General features: G+C 41.4%; 3 protein-coding genes across 3 annotated transcripts; all 3 read right to left on the bottom strand.

The window, feature by feature from the left end:
- Nucleotides 1–204: 204 nt before the first annotated feature.
- Nucleotides 205–6,658, bottom strand: fance (FA complementation group E). Its single transcript, XM_063464280.1, has 10 exons — nucleotides 6,351–6,658; nucleotides 5,284–5,845; nucleotides 5,105–5,149; nucleotides 4,963–5,019; nucleotides 4,342–4,485; nucleotides 4,141–4,264; nucleotides 3,054–3,129; nucleotides 2,861–2,927; nucleotides 2,636–2,761; nucleotides 205–2,543 (listed from the first exon to the last, which is right to left on the bottom strand). Exons 1-10 carry the CDS (start codon nucleotides 6,623–6,625, stop codon nucleotides 2,439–2,441), a joined length of 1,581 nt encoding a protein of 526 aa, XP_063320350.1. The 5' UTR covers nucleotides 6,626–6,658; the 3' UTR covers nucleotides 205–2,438.
- Nucleotides 6,659–7,826: 1,168 nt separating this feature from the next.
- On the bottom strand, nucleotides 7,827–11,451 carry mkrn4 (makorin, ring finger protein, 4). Its single transcript, XM_063465029.1, has 8 exons — nucleotides 11,420–11,451; nucleotides 10,120–10,248; nucleotides 9,791–10,038; nucleotides 9,654–9,721; nucleotides 9,299–9,552; nucleotides 9,092–9,199; nucleotides 8,055–8,154; nucleotides 7,827–7,952 (listed from the first exon to the last, which is right to left on the bottom strand). Exons 1-8 carry the CDS (start codon nucleotides 11,449–11,451, stop codon nucleotides 7,827–7,829), a joined length of 1,065 nt encoding a protein of 354 aa, XP_063321099.1.
- Nucleotides 11,452–11,600: 149 nt separating this feature from the next.
- Nucleotides 11,601–19,344, bottom strand: ppardb (peroxisome proliferator-activated receptor delta b). Its single transcript, XM_063463196.1, has 8 exons — nucleotides 18,994–19,344; nucleotides 16,202–16,597; nucleotides 15,948–16,099; nucleotides 15,702–15,840; nucleotides 14,799–15,001; nucleotides 14,493–14,699; nucleotides 14,160–14,403; nucleotides 11,601–13,702 (listed from the first exon to the last, which is right to left on the bottom strand). The coding sequence occupies exons 2-8, from the start codon at nucleotides 16,536–16,538 to the stop codon at nucleotides 13,455–13,457; spliced, it is 1,530 nt and encodes a 509-aa protein (XP_063319266.1). The 5' UTR covers nucleotides 16,539–16,597; nucleotides 18,994–19,344; the 3' UTR covers nucleotides 11,601–13,454.
- Between the last annotated feature and the right edge of the window lie 74 nt (nucleotides 19,345–19,418).

Below are 19,418 nucleotides of genomic sequence, written 5' to 3'. Positions count from 1 at the left end.
TAAAAATAAAATACCTATAAAACAACAGAAAGATTCTTACCTACTTATAAAGCTGAATAGTTACATAATAGTTACATAATTCAGCTGTCTTTGTCAAACTTTGTCATTACAGTTTGTATGCTGTTGTAAATTATAATATCAAAAGTTGAGCTCTAGCTGTTTCAGGTTTTTGTTTTGTTTTTTTGTTCCAAAATGATAGTCCTGTGAAAAATCCCTGACAATTTCTATAGGGATAAAGAGTGTAAATGACAACCAAGTGCTGTTAATCAGATGCATTTGCTTGAACTCCCTTATAAATCAGTTTGCTTGTGTGGAGCATTTAGGTATATTAAACCAAACAACATATCGGCACAAACACCTCATACCAACTGGTGGAGTGATGATCTGTGCTTGTTTTGCAGCCACAGGAGCCTGGGCACCTTGCAGTCATTGAATCGACAATGAATTCCTCTGTATACCAAAGTATTCTAAAGTTAAATCCGAGGCCATCGGTCTGACAGCTAAAGCTTGTCACAAATTGGGTCATGCGACAGAACAATGAGCCTAAACACGTCAGCTAATCTGTAACAGAATAACTGAAAAAGAGTGAAGATGTTGCAATGGCCCAGTCAAAGTCCAAACTTCAACCTGATTGAGATGCTGTGGCAGGGTTTTAAGAGAGCTCAATGAAGTGAAGCAACTTTAAAAAACCAAAAAACCAAAAAAAAAAACCCAAAACAAAACAAAACAAAACAAAAAAAACAGTGGGTCAGTATTCCTCCACAATGATGTGAGATTCTGATAAAGCAAAACAAAGCAGAATGACTTCAAGTTATTGCTGCTACAGGTGGTTCTAGAAGCTACTGAATTATGAGGTGTGCACAGTTTTTCACAGTGCTGCTTATAGCCTGTGAAAACTTTTTGATTTGAAAGACCATACGCTGCTGTAAAACAATTTACATATTAAATATATTTGGTACGAGTCTCACAAATCTTTTGGATTTTCACTTGGATTCTTTTATTAGCTCTACTTTTTAAGACCATGTTTATTAAATATAACTGGAAACATGACCGCCACAAATACTGCTAAAATGAAATGTATATTAACAAGCAAAATAAACAATTGGAACAAAATTGTGCGATTTAACAGAAAAAAATTAATAGATTTTGAGGTGCTGTAAGACATTTTTAGGGAACCCCGAAATCTGAATAACTTTTTTTAGCCTTTAAAAAATGGAGGCTTTGAGACAGTATGGTCACCCAAACGCCAATCACTCTCATATCTTTTGGACGTGTACACAATTGACCTCATTTTGGGACAGTATATCCAAGTTAACAGATGACATCATGTCCTATGCATCCCTAAGGATCCCAGGATCTTCCTACTGGGTTTGCTACCCAGAGATTTGATTCTAAAAAAGGAAAGATATATTTTTAAAATCCTGTTGATCTCATCTGAAAAGGCAAGGAAATTCCTTAAGAAGGATCCTTCCCGAGTAGAGCAAGTGCTAGAGATTATAGAGGAAATACATCTGATGGAGAGACTGACTTTCTTTCTACGACTTAAAGGTAATCTTTTTCAACAACTTGGGCTAAACGGCATAAATATAAGCAAAGGTTTGAAGATTCTGTCACTTAATTCATGATGCTTGGAACAGTGCCCCAATTTGTTCCCCTTTTATTTTTGTCTTTTATTGTTGTTTTTGTTATATTCTTGTCACAATGAAAATTCAAAATAAAAAGTTACAAAAAAAACCCTGAGGCTTTGAAAATGAATACAATTAATTGACATTATGATCTAATCCACCCATCCATTCAGCCTAGCTTCTGCTTATCCAAATTCAGGCTGTGGTGGCAGCAGGTTATGCAGGGCCGTTCTTCCCAACAACACTTTCCACTTCCACATGGGGATTCTGAGGCATTCCCAGGTCTGAAGACAAGAAATACATGCAACAAATTTGAGGTCTACCCCAGGGTCTCCTTCTAGTTGAGTATGCCTGAAAACCATGCAATTGGAAGCCCCCATGAGGCTTCCTCACCAGATGTATAAGCCAACTCAATGGAGCCAGTTATAATTTATAATAATTATAAAAATAAATACCATATAAGTAATAATAATGTTTGCCAAATAATTGTTTGCCTTTTCAAAGCTTTCATGAGATATTGCAAAAGAAATTGCAAATATTTGTAAAGACTGACCAGATAAAAGTCTGCAGGTTACAGTAATTCAGTATCAACTTTGTCCTAATACTAGATTGAGTTAGATATATGGGTGTGTTGTGTTCAGGAGCGCAAGGATTAGCATTTAGGAATAGTTATTGTAAGACCTGTGAACAGTCAGAGTAATAAAAAAATAATAGCAGCCCTGTCAGACTGGTGAATTAAGATTCTTCATTGCCAGTTTAATTTATTTATACAGGGTTTTTTTTTTATGTAAATTAGGTGAAAAGGTGGTGAGGTCACGTGTCTGCGATTCGTTTTAAAGCAGCTTGTAGAGACTTCTTCAGGAAGGTCTCATTTAACATCAGGCAGCTGGACAAGGAGTGTTTGTGTGCAGCAGTCACCTGGAAATGCAATCATTTATACGCAGAAGGTTATCACACACCATTTCATCCACTGTACAGTCGTTATCTGTGATCCCAATCTGCATACTTACATCGGTGCTGTATTTGGTGAGTACTGTGAGCATCATTTTTGCAAACTTCACAGACTTTGTGAAACGAGGAGCCTGACTGACGAGCTGTTCTGTGAACTGTGTGAAAAGTTCTTCATTCAAGACAGGCTGTTGGGGGGGAACAGGCAAAACAGGTGGCTCAGTGGCAGTGAGTATTATGACTAACAGCTCTTGCAGCTCTTTCCCATGAATAAACATCTGGATTACCTTTGAGTCTAGCAAGCTGTGGATAATAGACAGCACTGCCTCACTCCATGCAATCTTCAATGTCATTCTTTAAAAACAAAACATAAAAAAGCAGGAGTGTTTGTCATTTACTACTAACCATGTGTCCGTTATTATGCGAAGCTTCTTTGTCGCAGCAGTTACAAGTGAAAACACAACGTAACTTTATACTTACTGAACCACCAGCAGTCTGTAGTGAGAATCCAGGCAGCTTTCTATCAGTCTGCTTAGCAGCTCAGCCTGTGGAGGCCCTGAAAACAAAACAAAGTTCAAAAGGATTAATTCATGCTGGGAGCAAAGCCTGAGTAAAAGGAGCTCTATCACATCAAAGCATCTGTCCTGTAATGTGTACTTAAACCAGGGCTCTGAATCCATGCCTGCTCTGCTGTTCTGTAACTCTCCGATTTCCCTGAAGCAATCAGTGCACATACACGCTCACCAGTTATTTCATGAGGTACATCTTTTCAACTGCTTGTTAGCATACATTATCAATCAGTATGAGCAATTGTATCCGTAGAGAGATGAACACATGACCTGCTGAAGTTATAACTGAGCATCGGAGTGAAGAAGAAAGGTTATTTTAGTGACTTTGAACGTGACATGGTAGTTGGTGCAAGCTGGGCTGCTCTGAGTATTTCAGAATCTGTTGATCCACTGAATCAGCTGAAGTCAGAGGAGAATGGACAGCCTGCTTCAAGCTGGGCACGGCAACAGTAATGTAAATAACCACTAATTGCAACCAAGGTATGCAGAAGAGCATCTCTGAATGCACACCACGATGAACTTTGAAGCAGATGGGCTACAGCAGCAGAAGACCACACTGGGTGTCACTCCTGTCAGTAATAACAGGAAATGGGCTCAACAACACTGGACAATAGGAGATTGGGGAAAATGTTGCCTGGTCTGATGAGTCTCGATTTCTGCTGCAACATTCAAATGGTAGGGGGAGAATTTGGTGTAAACAACATGAAAACACGGATCCATCCTGTCTCGTATCAACTGGTCAGGCTGGTGGAGATGGTGCAGTGATGCACTTTGCAGAAAAACTGATTGACATGTTGCATCACAGTATTAAGAAAAGTGCAAGACATATTTATCACTTTTGCACATGTCACACTGCTTTAACTGAGTGCTTGTAAACACCAGACCTTATTAAATCACATACCATCTTAGCATCTGACCAAGATCACAAACCTGCATGAAGGAAATCATTAAGTAATTTCTGTAGTCACTTTCAGTGAAACGTTTTCCTTTCATCTCACCTATGTTCTCTTTCTCTAGTACTGGTCCGATTAGAGCCTGGCACACTGGTCTGGGATAGCGGCTACACAGTGAAGTCACTGCGGTAACCAGACACCTGGAGGCCGGCTCTGACAGGGACAGCACCTGTAAGGTGAAACAATATTCTGTCAAGATCAAACACAGCAACACATGTTGCTTATCTTTCATATTCGGTGTTATACCTTCTCCAGCAGAAGGCTCTTGATGAGCGTTGCAGCAGTGCTGTAGCTGAGGTCAGGAGAGAGGGCCAAAACACTGCTGCACAGTTTAGGCAGTGCCTGGTCAGGTAAGCCCGGGAAATTCAGCATGCTGCATAACACCTCCACCTAAACAGGGCAGGTAAGGACCTGGGTTCAGTCCAATCACAACTGCTGATTATACATAAAATATTGATATATTCTCTGGAACCCAACAGAGACCAATAAGACAATGACTCTGTTACTCACTTAATGGTCCCAACCACTGGTGTCAGTCCTATATTAAATATCTTTTATTCCTCCTATAAATATGATCGTGTTCATATGAGTGTGTGCTTAAGATACACCCTCAGCTCAGCCCTAAGGATTTTAAATAGTATAACAGATTTAAAAGATTGCCCTACACCTTCATTCTTTTTAATGAACAGCAGGGGGCGACTCTTCTGGTTGCAAAAAGCAACTCTGGTTTCATGGAAATGTGTGAAAACAGCTCTTTTGCACTTTAATCGACAGTTTCAGATCTTATTGAATAGTTTTATTTTGTAATTTAAGTCAAATCCACCCGTTTTTGAAGTAAAAGCGCAGGTTAAACTATTGAGGACATACTTGGTTTGAGTCACAGTTGTTCAGCACTTTGAACACATCTGTGGAGCTCTGGTCCCACTGAAACACACAAAGAATGACAGTGAGACTAAATGTCACTTACTGTCTGCACTGAATGAGCTAGAAGAAAATAAAATCTTCTTACCTCCGTCTGACTCTCCAACAACTCTTTTATCTGAGGAATACAGACCTAAATAAACACAAAAACAGTAAATCAGCTCATCGTTTTACAACTTCTGCTTCTCTAAGGACAAAACAAACATTGAAATTGGCAGAAAGATTTCAGTGTGGAGAGGGTACCCTTCTTTGTATAGTGGTTTTTACCTTTATATGTTCAGGCAGGCCATCACACGAACTGTCTGAGGCTGGAGTTTCTGCTGCAGCATCACTTTCTGGCGCTCCCGGCATTTCCTTGTTAACTCTCAGTTCTTCAGCTGTGACACACTCATTATCATCCATCTTTATCCGTTTACTCTGTGATCCCGTTTCTTCACCATCAGACCCCACGCTGACAAAACTGCCCTTTCTCTTCCTCTGTGTCCCCAGCTCAGATAAATCAGATGTACTCTGGGATTCAAATTCTGCTGTTTGACCACTGAAGCACTTGGTCCATCCTCCAGTTTCAGCAGATCCGATCAAACCCTGGGAGAGCTCCTTTAGTCTTTGGCTGCACGGTGTGGTGTACAGAGGCACCTCACGGTGGGTTTCCAGGTCTCTTTCGAGTTGTCTGCACAGAGCAGTCACCCACGGGTTTGGACGAGAGTCCTGGCTGAGACATTTGATCAGATGGAGTACAGCGGTCCGAGGAAGAACAGAGTGCACCAGGTGGATGAATGACAGCAGGTTTTGTTTAAATAAAGGTGGAAACAGGCAGACTAGTGGTTTACTAGAAGAGGTAAGGAAAAACCAAAGAAACCGTCAGCTGGTCTCTGAAGTTGTGTAGACAAAGAAAAAGTTCATGTTTAAGAAAAAAGCAGGAGTTAGAAAAAAACAAAACTGATTTGTGCCTATCAATATTTATGACACTTTTTTCACAAATGTAAATCATTTTGGGGGAGATTTATGCTTGCTAAATACTGATTAAAGTGACTTCTTAGAAAGGAATTTTGTGAATTTTTCTTAATCAGACTGCAATAACACCAAGGAAATGTGGCAAAGGACCCCAGATCTAAAACAAAAGAGGTAAGGAAACACTGATTTGATCTTCACCCTACTTTTCACACATGTATGTGTGTGTGTTTACCCTAAAATATCTATGTGAATACTAAACAAACTCTACACTGGAGCATTTACGTTCAGTCTAAACGCACACAGCCTGTGGGACTGATGACTTAAGGAGGCAGAGATCCCCACCTTATAATTTAACTTTTTTTTCTGTATACTTTACTCACACGGTTAGAAACTCAGTGTCAGCCTCTGTGTGGGTTATTTCGTCTCTGCACAGTGTTTCTATGAAGCCACACAGTGAGCTCTCCGGGTTAGCCCGTTGCTGCCTGTGGAAGACGTCCAGCGCTCTCGAGGTCCCGGAGGTTCCGGACATCAGTGACCGAAGCAGCAGCCTCGACTGCCCGTCAAATCCGCTAAGAAACATGCCGGAGTTCAGACAGCTGTGTGCCCCATCGCCGGGTTTGTCCTTGCCGTCTCTCCCAGATACCTGTGGCTCCATCCCAACCTCACTATACCGCCACTGCTGTTTACATTTCTTCTTCGACACCGGTAAAGGGCTAGATGAGTTCAACATCGCCACCTAGTGGTCAGATGTGTCATTCATTTAGCTCACTTGCGACACAGCACGATTTATCCTGTAGCGTATACTAGTTAAACAAAAGCCAGAAATTCCTGAATAGAACGAGCATCCTGAGGCAACCGAAGCGAGACTGCCATCATGTCTCAGTCGTTTCCACTTTAAGTCTTTATTTGGAGACCACAGTGGAGCTACTCAACAGCATAGATAAATACCTTTATTTAAAAAAAAAAAAAGTTAGACTCTTCCAACTAGCCCATATTACTTTTTTTTTTTAATGAAAATCCATTACGTGAATTCATTGTGTTGTGTGATTTAGGCCCATTCTGCCCCCCAGGCCATGTGGGCATACCAGTCAGGGAAATACCCTGAATAGCACAAAGCACCAATGAAGAAAACACTTTAGTGAGACAAAGTGAATCAATGTTTTATTTTTTGTGTACAGGTACAATTTGGTTAAAAAAAAAAGACAGACATAAAATCATTTGTTCTTGCGAAAACTGGGAAGTATGTGACGACTAATCATTTTTATGCAGATATCAGACATTAGGACATGGGTACAGTACACTTTTTTTTTTTTTTAACCCTTGGGCAATTAAAACTATCATCTACACAACACTTTAAAAATATCTAAATGGCCCAAGCTACTAGGGAAATGTCTACATTGGCGCGCTCAGAAGTTGGAAGAGAAGCTGACAGTTGGCTAAACACTTAACACACAACAGCTGTAGTATTATATAAAAAAAAATTATAAACCCCAACTAGAAACAAAGGTGTCTTACGCTGAGACCACTAGCCATGAGTTCTGGAGTGTCCAAGTGTGCACAGACTTTGTTTGAGACAGGTTCCTGTCTGAATTTAGGAGTCCTATAAGTGAGATGTACTTTCACTCAGTGCACGGACGATGATCCTGATCTTGAGTCAAAGCTACTCGTAGGCTGTTTCAGTAATAATTTCATGAAGACACAGGTGGTTTTAAAAAGGAAAGAAAAAAAAGGCAGCAGCCATACATTTTCCAGGGACCAATGATGGTTATAGACCCCATTCAGTGGTTTCAAACACTGACAAAAAAAGGAAAAAAAAAAGGGGGGGGGGGGAAGATGAGCGCTCAAACCACACTGTTTTAGTAAGGTAAAAAAGTAAATTCAAGGTCGTCATCATCACCATCACCAAGAAGGGTCATGGCTATGAAGAAACTAATTAGATCCACTCCATCGTCTTCATCCTCAAAGTCATCTTCTCCAAAATGCTGCAAGGACAAAGAGAGTGAGGGGAGAGTAAATATAACCTTATCTTAGACACACTAAGAGGGAGGAAAATGTAAAACACTCACTGATCACCATGTAGTTACCAGAAAGGACGCGCTGTGTCGACTTTTGTCATGTCGGTAAAGGCACTCGCTTTTGAAGGGGCAGCATTGGTATCGAGAGTAGTAGGTGCAGGATTTCTTACTGGAATCAAACCAGAGGCAGCAGGGAGGGGTCAGCTAAATGTTTATACTGGCTTGAGATTAGCAATTTTAAAATCTACATCACAATATTTCTTTTTTGTTTGTTTTTTTTAAGTGAAATATGCACAGGGCTATTAACAGTATATGCATATTTAATTTGTTGTGCATCAGCATTATAGATCCCCTTTTCCATTAATACCTAGAGTTCTCCTTTGCTAAATTTTTCCCAGAGATATTTTCTGTCATTACTTCTCTTCACACTGATTTCTGTTCCTTTTGCATAAATTTGATTCTAATTGCCATGTTGTAAAAATCTCTGTAGCTCCCATTGTTAGTTAGCAATGCTACACACTTGTGTTTCTCTGAATGTTTCAGCACTCTTCCTTAGAGATGACATCTGCTGCACACTCCAGAGGGACTGTTAATATCAGAATGACCTATGACCTAATGAAAATCCTGAAAACTGGCGTGAACTGTGCCGAGTACGTACTAATGGTAAAGGGACTTAAAGGCGCAATAAGCAAAAACAAAAGCAAGTTTTTGCAATATGTGGTATGAATCTTTGCCTAATTTGTAAGGTGGGTCCCATTTAACAGCTACTGATTTTTGTACATCTTTATAGCTTAATGCTGAATGGGAGATCTGTAGCAGCCCAAGAGATTCAATTTATTGGGAGGAGTATATTTATTTAAAAAAAACAAACCTTTAGAAAGCAACTATGGACCAAGTTACCATGGCCTAACCAAACGATTTAGATGAGTAGTTTAATTCAGGAACCTTAATCTCCAGCAAGATTCACTATATTATTTTTTTTTTTATCTATAGTAAGAAATCTGAAGAAAAGGCTGGACTACTGAAACTAACATCCACACAACATACCCAGGAGGACAGACTCAAAGGATTTTCTAAACTCTGCAGACATGAGATCTATTCCTCACCTGAATTTTCCCTTGAACTCAGTAATTAGATCTTCCTTTTCTTGTCCTTCAACCCAGTATTTGTGCGGCATATAAAAGGCAGACCTCACGCGGCACTGTGGGCAGCGTCTGAGAAGAGGAAAAAAGAAAAGTCAATCAGAATCACTTCAAGCCCTCTCTGGTTTAGTCAGATCCTGCTGCCTCCTCTTAAATATTACAGAAACCTACTTTATCACATCCAGGCCGAGGTCTTTGGTCTTCCTCCAGGTCATTATGCATTGTAAACAGAAGGAGTGATTGCAGTTGGGCAAGATGCCAAAGACACCGCTTTTCGGATCAGTCTTTTCATACACCTTGTCCATGCAGATCCCACAGGTCACGTCTTTGCTCCTGAGGAAGGCCTCAGTTTCCTCCTCTCTTCCCTGAGAACCAGAGGCTGCAGCAGCAGCCCCATTCTCTGGGGTTTCAGATGGGGAGATCTCCTGAACACAATGACTTTCCATTAATAGAAGGCTCTGGGTTCAGCCAAGTTCTCCTGCTGAATGAGCATGCTTAAGATAAGGCAGTCAAATTAAACGCAAACCTCATTTCTTCCATCCCAGGCACCTGCTTCAGCAGCTTCTGAGCCCTGAGACGATCCCAGACCAGATTCTGCAGAGGAAAAGCAAATTAATTAGATCAACTTCTACATTCAGTTCCATCTACAAAATCATGCAATACCTTCTGACTGCTCCTCAGCGAGATTCGCTGGCAGGTGCCCAGTGTCGCATTGAGGGTTTGAGATATCAGCTACCAACTCTGATCTGCTGCACTCTTGTTCAGATGTCACCTCAGCTTGCAGAACTGCAGGTTCTGACCCTCGCCTATCAGGTGACGCGTGAGCCACACTGGAGGAGGAGACCGTAGGTACTGAAGCCCTTCTTCCTGCAACAGTTGTGCCAGCTTCAGACTGAAGAACATGGAAAAACCTAGCAGAGAAAAAAAATATATAAGGGATTAAATAATGGATTTTCTTAAATAATAAGGGGGGGGGGGGGGGGGCAGCTTACCTGCAGCGCTCACCATACCAGCATCCACCTTTCTGATAATACCGACATATTTGGGATGAGTGAATGGTTGGCCATTCATGACGATATTTGCATCTTGAACCAAATCTGCAAGAGCCATTTATGAAACGCCTGCAATGAAGTGAAAAACAAATCGTAAAGTAAATTTCTGCCACAAACTTTTTTTTTTTTTTAAGCAGCAAGATTGGTTTTACATGCCGCTCCAGTGATGTGAACTGTGATGACTGCTAGTGTTTATAGGGTTATTTAGAATTCAAGCTCATAACGATAAGCCGCTGGTATTTTATTCTTTATAAGTGAAGATGCTCAGATTTTCATTGAGTGTAACCAGAAAGTATAAGATTAGGAGTGGATCAGACAGCTCAGGCTGAGGTGTTTGGAGACAAAGTTTGAGAAGCAAGGATGAGATGGTTTGGACATGTGGGAGAGGAAGAATAATGGATATTGGAGAAAGGATGCTGAAGCTGCCAGGCAGAAGGAAAACCACAGAGAAACATGAATGGGGTGAAGAAGGATATGGAGATTGTTGGTGTGATCCTAGGGACAGGGTGAAATGGAGTGAGCTGCTCTGGCCAAGCCTAAAGGAAGAAGCTAAAAAGAGTAGTCGAGCCGTTTTTATAGTTTAGTAAATTCTTACAGGTGGGAGAGAGAGAATGAAAGCCCTGCCTGACATTAACCAATTTTTATTTTTTGACGTAGTCAAAATAAAAATAATCTGACTTGAGCCTCAACTGCAGAACACATTACAAAGTAAAGAGCGAACATTTTATAAGTTGAAACCAAACAGTTTGTAACATCAGTACTGTATATGCACATCATTAAACAGCTTCAAAAACTGTATTTGTCAATAAGTCATCTTCTACTGACGCGTTTCTGGATTAACTGACGGAGAAGGGCCAAATCCGACACAGAAGTGCGGTCGTAAATCCCACTTACCAACAGCCACTAACTCAGTTAGCTCAAGTTTTGGCTAACGTTTCAACATTATATTTAGTCACCTAGCAATACAAAATTTGTACGAATGTACTCACACGGCAACATGGTCTACCACACTTTCTTCCTAAGTTGACCCAACCAAAAAAAATAAAAAATAAAAAACAAACATACTACATAAGTTTTTTTAAAGTAGTTTTCATGTAATGAAAAGTCACTATTTCACTTTAACGCGTATATTAGAACGCCACACGAAGGCACTTAAACTCATGACAAGCTATTTCTCAGTGCTTGGTCCACACGTTCCTCATTTCTAACCCACTCTGTGGGACTCTGAGGGGCTGCTTACCGACAAATGTTTCCACTACGAGCCGAGTCCATCCTCCGTGTGTTTTGAACGAGCCGCCGCCAAGCCTTCACCATCCACGTTATCTAAATAGTTGACAGCTGGTTCCTCTTACCAATTAACCTGGCAACGAACCAATAGAAACGTGACGCTGACGTCAGCACGTTACGCACTCCATTCAATGAGTTTATTGAGGGACGCCAATCACAGCAGGGAGCAACTTGAAAGAGTTGTATGATCCAACTCATGATAAAAAATTTCCAACAAAAAATAAAACAAAAATAAACCGAGAAAATCACTGTTGCCGTTTCTAATCAAGTTTATAAGTGAGAAATCACTAAACTAAATGTGCAGATAGGTTACATGTGACCATTAGGAAGAAATCATTTCAAGTTTTTGTGTGAACAAATATGTCAGTCCATCACTTACACAGGCATAGAGGTAGCTTACATCAACTTCTTTTTTTTCCTTTTTGTTTTTGGTGTAATTGCTCCTTTGCCAGCTTGGCACACTGCACACCAGCCAGTAACATCAGGATTTCAATGTGTAGCAGGAATTTAAGGCAAAAATAATATATGTCAAGGATTAGATGAGACAGCGGAATAATGTCACAGATCATACATTAGAGGTAGATAGGGATCAAGACAGAATAAGAGCAAAAGAGGAGACCTGTGCTCACACCAGTGCTCACACAGAGCCGGGACAGTAACAACAGAAAAGGGGAAGAAACGATTAGAAATGTCTGGATCCTGGCTACAGTATCGTAAGGCTTTTACACTCTATGCCTCACCTTTCAAGACACATCAGCCTGTACATAAAAAGAGCATTAATCTAGGACCGTGTCTATCTCCAATACAAAAGCACCCTATGATATTGGAAGATGTTCAATTTCATCAAGTATCCCAGTAATAATGACATGGTTAAAAATGCTGGTTTAAGGTAATTCCTGCACATGAAACCATAAAATCCAAACTCCTCATTGGGGAGAGGTTTGGTGGTATTCTTGGTGATATATTTGGTACAGTCTAAAACTAAAACAGGCAGGCATGTAATATGAAAGAACACATATGAACTAATATATGAAACAAGTTGATAAATTCATGTTTTGCCCTTAGAAATACAATCAAAAATTACAAATAATTTGTTACAGAATTACAAAGAATAACCTAACAAATATATTTAAATGGCAAATTCATTATATTTTGCATATCAAAAGGAAGAAAGAAAACATGCTGTCCCTTGTACTTCGATGGGTCATGTATGTATGTATGTGTGTATAGTGTCAGATTCCGAAATAAAATCTTTGCAGCACAGTCCAACAGTTCACACTTGGCTAGATGGCTTTAAGACAAAACCTAAATAAACTGGATCTCACATTTATTGACAAATGGCAAAATGGTATTGCACACATTGCTGCATTAAGAGAGAGCTCTACACTGCTGGAGCCAGCCCAGTTTGTGTTCTTTATACCAAATGGCAAAGTGGTGGTCAGTGATAATGATGATGATGATAATGATGAAGACGATGATGTAAACAAATACCAGCTGCTGCATCTCTCCCGTCAGTTAAGTCTGAAAACACAATACAATCACTCGTTTGTTTGAACGGTGCCACTGGTGTGAGAATGTGAAATGCTTTCCCTTTGCAGCACAAACACGGAGCTGAGGGGAGCGAGGATGAGCTCCCTCTGCACACTGCTCTGGGGTCAGCTTCGCTAACAGGATGAAACAGGAGCAGCCTCATTGAGAAAACATATCATTCTTCCTGTTACGTGACCGTTGTGGGAAACTGGGACTCGCAGCAAATGATTCCAGATGCTCGTCACATGCACGCACACACAAACACACGCATAACTGTACTGAGGGTTACACTGACACTGCGAAGACTCTGCTGATTGTGTTAGCCCTACCAGGTGAATTTGCCTCATCTGCACCTTAGAAATCCATGCCCGTACAACAATGCTTGTACTGAATGCAGTGTTTCATTATAAAATTCAGTCTGTAACAGTATTGCTAAAAGCAGTTTGTGCTGGAGACTACTAATACATGTCCTTGTAGATCTCCTGTAGTAGAGGGTGGAGCGAGGTCTCCGACTCAGTCTTTTTGATCTTTTGGACGAGCTGAGCGTTCTCTGTAACCAGCTGACGGAGGTCAGCCATCTTCTGAAGCAGTTTTGGGAAGAGGTAGACAGAGTCAGAGTGATTTGCTTGGAGGTGGAGGTCCAGGGCCTGGAGGATGTTGTCCTGACTCTGCTCCACCTGCTTCACGTTCATTAGCCCGGGACGATCTAGTGCAAAAAGAGGAAAAAGCCTGTGATGAGTCACAATTTATGCTGGGCAAACAAGACATGCAAAGACAAGTTAAAACCCGTTTTAGAATCTTACTGGCATGTAGCCACATGATAAATAACCAGTAGCTGTTATGTGGCTGGTTATAGACAATTTCTTTCTGGTGAAACCAGCCCCGAAAACAGACACCCTCTCTACTTTTAAGATTAGCCTTAACACATTGCTCTATGACAAAGCTTATAGTTACAGCTGAACAACCCCTTAGTTGTGCTGCTACAGGCTCAGTGATTACTTCTAAATCACTGTCTTATCTTTTTCTGGATGTTATAAGACTCGAACCTTGATTGTACCTTCTAACAGTTTCAATGCAGCACTTTCAAAGAGGTTTCAAGAGCTACAGACACACTTCACAAGATTTGAATCTTCATACTTGACCAGAAATCTGCTCAGGCTCACCTCCACAGAGAATAATGGCAGCAACAAACAAGGCCAGATCACTGTCATCCAGCTCCAGAGCATTGAACTTAACAGCAAACTCAAACTTTGGCTCCATGATCTCACTGAAGGGCTTCCGTAAGCTGCGCAGAAACTCCCGTGTCACAAAGCCTTTGCCATTGGCCACCAACAGTCCATCTTTGTTCATGAGAGATGGCAGCATGGCAAAAATAGCCTCGTGCACACCATACTTTAACAAAGTCACCTGCAGTAAGCACACAAACAGCTGTTTATTTGTGCTTTCCTAAACTTGGATATACTAATAATTCTTTGTTATATGAGATAGCGGCTTACCTGGTCATTAAGGAAGAGGTCCACAAACCCTGGAATGCACTTGGCAAACTCCGTAAGCTCTCGCACAGTCTCCACCGTGGTGCACTGACAGCGGTAGAACACATGAACCCCAATCTCCTTGGTCAGAGGCGCACCTGGAGTTAACTGGCTCCACACCAAACCACTCTCTGCTTTCCAGAGGGTGTCCACATCGTAGATCACAAATGGCTAAAAGGAAAATGTATTAAAGGGAGAAAGGTCTGAGGGAAAAATTCACATAACTGAGTTTTGCATAAATCCAAGCACGGCTGAAAGACAGGAACATACTGAGGTGCTGCTGGTTTTGCCCGTCAAGATGCTGCGGGCTCTCTTCTTGGTCATACTGAGGTTCTTCAGGTAGGCTGTATTGACTTGTTTGGCTAAAGTCTTCAGGTCTGAGCCACCTGGTTTGCTGACGTTCAGCTCCTCTGCGAGTATGCCTGCCACCAGCTTCTTCCTCTCCGCCTCAGGCATTCGTCCATATCGGATTGCTGAGCAAAAACACACACAGAGGTGGTGTTATTCTGAGAGGATATTTGCAACACTAATGAGTTCTGAAACCTCTTTGTGTTTTGGAACAACTCAGAGCATTAACAATGCAACACACCATCCACGTGCAACAAAAGATTGGAAAGGATTTGACATGAAAACAGCAGATTTGTTTCCTCCTTTAGACACAATAAAACTCTTGGATCTCTCAGGCAGCCCATCTTCAGCTGGTCAAGAACGCAGAAGCTAGACTGGCTTCAGGTGAAATTCAAATTCATTTTAAGATTTTATTACTATATATAAAGTCCTACATGGCCAGACCCATTCCTGTATAGCAGATATGATGACAGCTTATTCCAGCAGTTGGCCTTTCTGATCGTCTCATCCGGGTCTTTTAACTGATCCGTGCTCTTATTTTATAGCTAGTGATGACCACCATCTGTGGTTTGTTTTAAACAACTGTCCATTATTTTTGGCTCTTGTTCTTCTAATGCGTGTATAGAAGCGCACATGCAAGAATGAATGCATGACCACATGTTTGACTTTACATTTCTATGACTGGACATGCACAGTTATCTTTAATGTGCGGTTTTACTCAAACAGTGAAGCACTTTGCAACTGTGTTTTAAAAACTGCTATACAAATAAATTGATCATCATATTAGTATTTTAAGTGAATCTCAGAAAACACTTAAGCCCTCACCATCGTGGGACATTCCCAAAGACAGGCACTTCTGGAATCGACAATATTGGCACTTGTTACGATTTTTCTTCTGAATCTTGCAGGAACGCTCACAGCGCTCATATTCCAGTTTCATCCGCACAGTACGCCGGAAAAAGCCCTGCGCAAAGCAAAGCACATCTAGTTAAGCAACTCACACAGTTGGGTGGGGGGGCACAGAACTTCCCACTCAATAATCTGTTGTGGGTAAAAGAAAAAATGTTTTACCTTGCATCCTTCACAGGCATGTACGCCGTAGTGGAAGCCAGAGGCCTTGTCCCCGCAGACCTTACACTCCACACTGATCCCGGAGCTTGTGCTGTCCTCTCGGCCCAAACGCAGCTGTTCTGAGAGCGAAGGTGATGAGGTATGGGACAGGTCTGCATATAACAAAAAAGAATAGCGTTTCAGTTCAAGTATATCTTGTGAAAATTTCACACTCAGTTTTGTAGGTAATAAGTCCTGAGAGTGGAAAGTCTTACCCGTGTAGCTAGATGATGCGCTGCTGTTTTGCTTGTTGCCACTGTTCTCCTGATCTTCCCCTTCTTTCCGTCTCTTCTTCTGGTCCCTTTTCGGGAATTTAGAAGCAGGGACTACCTCCTTCTCCTCCTTTTCCTCCTCATCTTCACTCTCCCTGCGCTTTAACTCTTTCAGATCTGCCACCTCGGAGACGCTTGTCGCACCACAACTGTCCGAGCCTACAGACTCTGCCTGCGGCGGCGTCCACCTGACGTCAGCTGCGTCCTGGGGGCACTTTGGCTCACAGTAGCCATTCACCCCGTCATGCTCCTCTGGGGCAGTTTGTTGAAACCCGTCCATGGTTCCTGTTGCAGCTGATTCAGCAGCTCATCTCCTGTCACGTAGCCACCATAGCTGCACTATTTAAAAACAGAATCAATCTACTTGAAATACACCTTACTAAAAAAATATCTCTGTTAACATGAAGTTTATATACACAGCTAGAAAGAATAGCTAATCACACTTTAGAGCCCACATATCATCAAGGGTTCCATTTAACCCAGCATGCCAGCGGTTAACAGTCCAGTTTCAGCTTGCCATAACAAACCAGCAAAGCCAAAATAGAGCCCTATTTTTTTTTTTTAAATAAGCACACGGGTGAAACTCACATAAGTCTTGTATTCAGTTTAGTATAGCAATAATAAATGAGATGAATGCTGTTCAGTAATCTTCAACAGAGTTTGTTTAGGTGCCTTTCAGTCAGTTAGGTTTTGTTTTAACAGCCAGGGAATGTCTTTTAAAGAAATAAGCTCATGACCTGAGACACAGATGTTATGGAATCACGCCTCAGTTACTTCAAAGCCAATGGAACAGACAGACAAGACAATAATAAGGATATATCTACATTTTCAATCCTGATTTAAAACATCATAGAGCACTTTACAGTAATATTAACATAGACACTGTTTGGGGTAACTGTTGCTAGGTTCGGTTAGATTTAAATACTTTGATGATTTGCTTATTTGCAGCACTGTCCAGAAAAGCCTGTGCATACATCCAGAGATGCCATCTCAGTATTACTCAGTAATTACTTATTAGTTAGCAGCATGTAGAACGAAACCGTGTCTAACAGGCTAAAGTCACACTTAAACAGGGGTTTTCCTGGCTCAAAAAGGGTGGACTGTGCACATAAGGACAAGTGGTCTACAAATAGTTCAGACGAAACGTTTTCTGTTACCTGCATTTTCCTGTTATCTTTTGGCCTTTTTATGAACCAAAAATGTATTTTTAAATAAAGAAAAATCAAACACCACTTGAATAAACATGTTAAAAATCACAGTCCTGCGAGCTTTCCCTTTATTGGAAGGTCAAAACCTCTTTGGTAACCACTGTAAGTTCAAAGTAAAAAGCTACTTTCAGCTTCTCCCTTATTCATAATAAGTTGCCACAGCGGGTAGCCTCTTCAGCAGATTTTTTTCCTCCTCCAGATGGCAAAAGGACTGCCACTCATATAGTGCCTTTCTACTTAATTTGAGCACTCAAAACACTTTCTACTACAAGTATCATTTGCCTAATAACACACACACACACACACACACACACACACACACACACACACACACACACACATATATATATATACATATATATGCAAAATTTTGCATTACTTCACATAATAAGATGTTTAGTATATGTCTGTGGTACCTTTAACACAGTTATTTTTTTTATAGTAGATTATATGGAGATTATCTATTCTTTATGCAGCTGCAAAACAATGATTTTCATTGCGGGATAGAGTATCTATCAATTTGTGCACCAGTGTCCGTCATAGGGTAAGAATAGGGGGGGGGGTCGTATCCACTTTCCCTAGCTGACAGCAAGCTCAAATACATCATGGAAACGAAGAAGCTGAAATACTACTTTCAAAATCTTCAGTTTCATAATGAATATTTATTTATTTTGCCCCTGGAACATAACAAAAGCAAGAATTTCACAACCGCTGCATCACTTTTAATCACAATAAGGGCCCACCGCATTTCCAGCACAGTTCAGCCAGTAGATCGTAATAGTAAGGGCACTAACTTTATCTCTAACCGAGCTTGAAGACATCTGTATTATTGTTTGCCTCACTTTCGATGGGGTGCGGGGGGTACTTGGCGGCTGCTTTTAAAGGGACAGGGTGTATGCACTATGTACACACTGAGCAGTGCAGCTTGCTGATGGAGGCGGTGGGGGAGAGGGCTTTGGGTTGGGGGTTACAATTTTTTTTCTACCCCGGGGCCCTCTAGCGGATTAAAAAGTCCTTGTTTGTAGCTGTGCCTTAACAAACAGCTACAGTGTTTACATATTAGAAATAAATGTAGGGTTTTTTCCACAAAGGACACACTCATTGTAATTCAAAGGCTACGCGCTGTTTTCATAATGCTTCGATGTATAATAAATACACACCAAATTAGGGGTGTTAGGACTTGTCCAGTAGACAACCTGTCACACTGGTTCTCGGAAGTCTGTGCTAACATTGCCGTGTAACTGCATGAGTCACTGACAGGACTGTAACTGGATACAAGCGTTTGAAAAATGAAAGGACAACCGAGTTACAGACATGGCTGCCGCCAAACTTTCTTATCTCACTTAAAGTTTAAACTGTATAGGCTTTAAAACTGAGCTCGTTCAGCCGTCGGCTCGGTTAGCAGCTAGTTAGCCACTAACCTTGAATTGTGACTGAGTCCTACTATCAGCTAGCCGTTAGCACGGCTGACCCACATTCCCGTTTGTGCCTTTAAATCACGTTAGCTATCCTGCCAGGTTAGCTTACCTCTCCCAGTTGTGCTGCTGCTTCAGAAGATGTTTATGCCTCCCGGCTGAGGTAAACAAGCCCCAAAGCAGTCCCGAGTCCCGTCCCGGATCGATCGGCTGTTGACAAGTTTGTTTGCTTGAAGCTGGAGTTAGCTTACAGCAAGAGCTAACGTCAGATCGCTAACTACTATAAACTTAGACCGAGTCAGGCCTCCGTCCATGTAGAAACCGGGCTGACGAGACGGGAAAAACAATGTGGAAATCTTTGTGGGCTACCATGTCACATGCAAATAAGCGGAGTTAACTAGTAATCCCTCCCCGAGTCTATCCCTGGCTTTGCTTTTACTCTGCTTTGGTTTGGTTTGGTTTGCTTCACTCCCCTCTCTCCTCCCCCTCCTCCTCCTCCTCCCTCGTCACATGCCACAGCACAGCGCCCCCGCTGCG

Source organism: Pelmatolapia mariae, linkage group LG20 (genome assembly GCF_036321145.2).
Source record: "Pelmatolapia mariae isolate MD_Pm_ZW linkage group LG20, Pm_UMD_F_2, whole genome shotgun sequence".
In the NCBI taxonomy this organism is placed as follows: domain Eukaryota; kingdom Metazoa; phylum Chordata; class Actinopteri; order Cichliformes; family Cichlidae; genus Pelmatolapia; species Pelmatolapia mariae.
This window is presented reverse-complemented; position numbering and strand designations above follow the sequence as displayed.